Here is a 5,594-nt window from a genome sequence, read left to right as displayed (position 1 = left end):
TATTTTTTATTTTTTAAAAACCAATTTATCATGGCATCAACGAATTTCACTATTTATTAAAAAAAAAAACTATTAATACCCCATGCATGAATGGATATTTTGTTTAGCCATTACATTTTCTTTCTCTCCATTCATAAAATAGCCGTTACAAGCATAATGCCAGGTATTTATTTAATACTACAAAATTAGGAATTTAGCCATTACATTTTCTTTCTTTCCATTCATAAATTTTTATAGTAAAATACGAACTTTCCTGGAAGTTGCACTGCAGGCTGTGCTGTATCGCTGACACCCCTTTTGCTTATCATATTATTTATAATACACCGATTCATACAAATTCTGTGTGCCACATTGTCATATTTTATTATTACCTAAGCTTTTGTCACTTAGAACAAATTTTTGGTCAGTTTTGAAAAATGGGTTCTGGAAACCAGGAGGTATCAATGTTGGTGGAGAATGGTGGTGGTGGGAACAACAACGTGAAGGGATTGCTGAGCAAGGAAATGAGACATGGCAGAACGGCACATAACATGTCATCTTCTTCGTTGCGCAAGAAATCTGACCTAACTCTTCTGTCTAAGGTTCATTCTGACACCCTCAAGAATTTGTTGGTGAATTTGCAAGAGGTTATTCTGGGAACCAAGCTCTCTATTATTTTCCCTGCCATTCCCCTTGCCATTGTTGCTCAAAGCTATGGCTTTGGAAGAGTGAGTTCTAACACTTAATTCTCTGCTCATACTTATTTTATTACCTTGATTTTTGAAGAAACATTTATGTGGTTTGGGAATACTGTATATCCATTATCAAAGCAATTTTCATGAGTTTTACTAACTGTTTTTTTTTTCTTTTTTGTAAATTGAAATAGTTAATAGAATTTGAGTACAAAAGATTGACCTGAGCACATATATCTAGAGCCTATCATGTGTGTTTTGATTAACTTACAATTCTACTCAAATGAATTCCAAAATCAAGTTGAAGCACAGCAATAAATAGTTGTTTTGACTTTTTAATTTTCTACCACAATTTTTGGGTCAAAATTGATTCGAGAGTATCTAACACACTAACAGTACTTTCTTGTAGTTAGCACAGAAGAAATAAAAGTACTAGAGTGAAAAGTTTACAATTTGAATAAGATATGGAATTGAAGTTTTTTTTTTTTTTTTTTGTATGTAAAAGTCAAATGTCGCCTCTTCTTTTTTACTTTTCTTTTGCCACTCAAGTGCATCCAAATTTGCATTTTTTTCTTCTTTTTTTTTCTTTTCAATTTCTTTCTTCTCTTTCTTTTCTCTCTCTCTTATTTTGTTTTTATCTTTGCTATATGCCCTTTTTTTAATAAAATTTGTATATAATATTTTTGGTCAATGATTTTTTTTGTCCATGGGAACCTCGTAAGGATCGAAAATGACGGCTCTCTTAATATATATTAGTTTATTCATTAAAAATTATTTCATACAAATCACTTTTGATAATTAGTCTTGCAATTATATATGGTGAGATCGTTAATGTGTCCATGGGCCGGGATACTTTTTGGATAAAGGAAGAAAAATAATTAAAATTAAGGTATCCGTATCTATATCGTGATAATATTGAAAAATGCATATATGTTTTTTTTTTTTTTTTTTATAGAAAACTGTAAAATATAGAGTCTGGAATTTTCTATGTCTTGTCCATTGAGGCTGCTAATGTGATATTATGAGATGATATGACATTATGGCCACTCTTAATTATTGCTTACAGCCTTGGATTTTTGCGTTGAGCTTACTTGGGCTTACCCCACTTGCTGAACGAGTCAGTTTCTTGACAGAGTAAGGAAAACATGACATGCTAGATTGTACATTAGTCATTATTAATCATTGTACAATTTTTTTTCTTGACCCTTTAATGTTGGTTTGCTGATTCTTGTTTCATTTGTTCCCTTGGTATTTGGTACTTCGAATTTGGCAGACAGCTCGCTTATTACACTGGTCCCACAGGTGTGTATGAACCCACAACTGTACTTTTGAAGCAAATCTGTTTGAAAGTTCTTTATAGTGTCAGTGTACTTCACTCTCGAGTCAGTTTTCTTTAGTTTGGACTGAAAAAGAGAATATCAACTATTCATCATAATCTCTGGTTTTTGTCTTCACACAAAATGCTTGCTATGGTGTAAAAGTTGGTTATTTATTGATATGAACCAAATGGTATAAATATTTAGATGATATTTCTCATTTTTCTTTATCTATTTTTTTCTTATCATATTACTTCACTAATCGTATTAATTATTTGTCTATCATCTTTTCTTATCTCTCTCTAAAATTAAGAGGTTGAGTGTCAAACAATCTTTTTATAAATTGTAGGAAAACAATTGATTGTCATGTTACTAAAGCCTTATTATGTTTTTTGAAACACAGTGGGAGGACTTTTGAATGCAACATGTGGGAATGCTACAGAGCTCATCATAGCAATTTTTGCTCTTAGCAATAACAAAATTGCAGTGGTAAAGTATTCTTTGCTGGGTTCCATAATTTCTAACCTTCTTCTGGTTCTTGGAACCTCTCTATTCTGTTGTGGCATTGCAAACATTAGAAAGGAGCAAAAATATGATAGAGTAAGCTGCAATTCATTCAAAACTTATACCTATGAATTGCATAGTTTTGGTTCTTTTTTAGTGAAATAATGACTAGTGTTAAGGGGTTGAATGTTTTGCAATTTTCTTGCAGAGACAGGCAGATATAAACTTGCTTATGCTGTTTGTGGCATTGCTAAGCCACTTGCTGCCAGTGCTGTTCCATTACGTTGGTGCCTCAGCAGCTGACACTGTAGAGTCTTCTCTGCAGTTGTCAAGAGTTGCTAGCATTGTTATGGTGACTGCTTATTGTGCTTACCTTGTCTTCCAATTGTGGACTCACCGGCAGCTATTTGAAGCCCAAGATGTATGTTTTCTTTGATTTTGGGATGATGAAACTTATTGTGATTTTGATTTGTGTACATATGTGATTAGTAATTAGTAATTACCGTCTTGGAATTTGCAGGAAGCTGATGAAGAGGGTGGCAATGATTCAGAAGAAGCAGTGATAGGATTCTGGAGTGCATTTGCTTGGCTGGTTGGGATGACAGTGATCATTGCCCTGCTGTCTGAATATGTGGTGCACACAATTGAGGTAATGGACTTTCTTTATATTGAGAAATGAAATTGTTGTTTCCCTCTATTGGGCAACTTATGGAACAATGTTTTTGTCAAACAAACAACTGTAAAGCTCTATTTTGATAATGAAGTTTGAGTTTAATAGTTATACATGGTCAGTGTATATATTTTAATACTGTTAATTAATCAAAAATCATCTTAGGTATGTTCATTCAAAAGTACTTATTATAAAATCAACAAATCTATTATACATGATAATCTTAGATTAACTAATAATATAAAATATATTTACCCTGTTAGTGCATTTTATTTAGATTCAAACTATATTATAATAATAATGCTGATAGTGATGAGAAAAACGTGAATCTGAACAGGATGCATCTGATTCATGGGGATTGTCTGTTAGCTTCCTAAGCATAATCTTACTACCAATAGTTGGCAATGCAGCTGAACATGCAGGAGCAATCATATTTGCTTTCAAGAACAAACTGGTACCAACTTTAACAGTTTTATGAAATTCTGATACTTTTCTAGTTCTCTTTTATGTATCATAAGTTGCTTGAAACTATGATTAAAATCACTTGCATGCGTTCTTGTGTTTTTTCTGAGGTGTTATGTTTTTTACTGCAGGACATCTCATTGGGTGTTTCCTTGGGTTCGGCAACTCAAATTAGCATGTTTGTGGTAAGCATTGACCTTAAGAAAATGGAGCTTCCATGCTTTATTGGATTAATAAATGTTCATCAAGCAAATTTGATAACAATATAGGTTCCCCTATGTGTGATTGTTGCTTGGATTCTGGGAATCAAAATGGACCTCAACTTTAACATCCTAGAGACAGGTTCTCTTGCTGTGGCAATAACAATCACAGCCTTCACATTACAGGTATACTTATATACCATAATTTTCAGTTCAGTTTGTTTTAGTTAACACCACAGTTATGATTTGGTATATATCTTGATCCAATCTTTCAGTGATGTATAATTCTTCTTCTGTGTGTCTGTTTTAGGATGGAACATCTCATTACATGAAAGGCCTTGTTCTCGTACTCTGCTACATTATTATTGGGGCATGCTTTTTTGTACAAAGAACACCCTCCAGTAAGCATAATATGCAACAGTCTTGGTGTTACAATTATATTTACAATCTATATTTATGCTTATGCATCCTGAAAGTATAATTCATATCTAAAGTTTGGTCACTCCTTTTCCAGACCAAACTAATGTTCCTAACATAACGCATAAATCAACAACTGAAGCAGTTTTTAGAGCTCAATAGGTATGTTCATCAGTAGTTCATCTTCTCTAGCTATACACATGCAGACACAATCTTTTGTGTGCACTCAAGAACTGTATGGAATTAAATACTGGCACTTGATTGCAGGCATATTGGCTGATTTTGGTCTCTCTGAGATAAAGGGGTGCAGCATCCAAGCTTAGAACAAGATTCAATGGATTTCTTATTTGTTCATTTTAATCATTGTCATCCCGAGAAAGCTGAAGAAGTTTGCATGCAGTAGCTTGCAATCTATTTGGTTGTCTTTGTATATAGTTCTCTTCAAAGGATTTTGTGTCAAGATTTTCATCACATAATGTAATTTAGATGAGAGTTGTGGCATGATTATTGGTGTCACATGAGCAAGAATTCTTCCTTGTGCTAGCCTTTTTTTTCCAAGTAAAAGGAGAAAATTTGGATCCGGGTTCCATGCAGTCGGAAAAAGCTCACATCAGACGGTTCAAATATCATATCAATAAATTCAACTTGAAAAATAGATTTAAAATATCAATAGTCTAAAAGTTCAAATCCATGACTGCCTGATTATGTGAATGCAAAGAATCCAACTTCTTATTCTTCCATGTGTTTGCGTATTCTTAGTTGACTCGTGAAGGGATTTATATCGGTAAATGCTAAGAATCCAATTATTAGGTGAATGCTGCCCGATTTGACAACATAATATGGAGAATATTAGACAGAATTAAAATTAAATGATGAGACAATTCTAAACATATTCTGCAAGGAGGAATGCTATACAATACGAAATTTATCATATACACATAACTCTAAATGACGAGGCATTACATAATTATATATAGTAGAAAACAACAGGAAAAGATGATGAAATTTTTAGCTTAATCATCAATTAAAATCCAACTATTTTTTAAACGTTTACAAATGCATTTTAGCATACTTGTACTTCCAAATTAAATGTCTTTTCATTTATTAAGATGTTTAAACCAATTGTCATGATCAACCCTCAGGTCTTATTTTTCTCTATAGGTACAACGAGCTCAGGCAACAAATCACCTGATGGCGATGACGAGCCACTACAATAGAAAATATCATTTAGGGATAAGATGATAGGGAAAAAGGAGAAGCCTTTCATCAAGAAAAGGTTGGTCCAATTAAGGAGAATTTGGCAAAAATTGAGTATGAGGATGGTAACCTTCTCAAGTCGATGATACACATTGTT

At 33.0% G+C, this 5,594-nt stretch overlaps 1 protein-coding gene across 2 annotated transcripts; it reads left to right on the top strand.

Annotated features, from left to right (window-relative positions):
- Window positions 1–330: 330 nt before the first annotated feature.
- On the top strand, window positions 331–4,904 carry LOC114416293 (vacuolar cation/proton exchanger 3-like). 2 transcript variants are annotated; one of them, XM_028381165.1, is made up of 12 exons: window positions 331–707; window positions 1,738–1,805; window positions 1,945–1,973; window positions 2,391–2,476; window positions 2,700–2,912; window positions 3,012–3,140; window positions 3,499–3,615; window positions 3,755–3,808; window positions 3,893–4,009; window positions 4,134–4,224; window positions 4,338–4,402; window positions 4,508–4,904. In XM_028381165.1, exons 1-11 carry the CDS (start codon window positions 417–419, stop codon window positions 4,400–4,402), a joined length of 1,260 nt encoding a protein of 419 aa, XP_028236966.1. In that variant the 5' UTR covers window positions 331–416; the 3' UTR covers window positions 4,508–4,904. The 2 variants fall into 2 exon arrangements, with proteins under 2 accessions (XP_028236966.1, XP_028236962.1); XM_028381161.1 differs by having other exon boundaries at window positions 2,391–2,587.
- The last annotated feature ends 690 nt before the right edge of the window (window positions 4,905–5,594 follow it).

Source organism: Glycine soja, chromosome 1 (assembly GCF_004193775.1).
Source record: "Glycine soja cultivar W05 chromosome 1, ASM419377v2, whole genome shotgun sequence".
Taxonomy (NCBI): domain Eukaryota; kingdom Viridiplantae; phylum Streptophyta; class Magnoliopsida; order Fabales; family Fabaceae; genus Glycine; species Glycine soja.
Note: the sequence above shows the minus strand (reverse complement) of the source record. Positions and strands in the feature narration are given on the sequence as shown.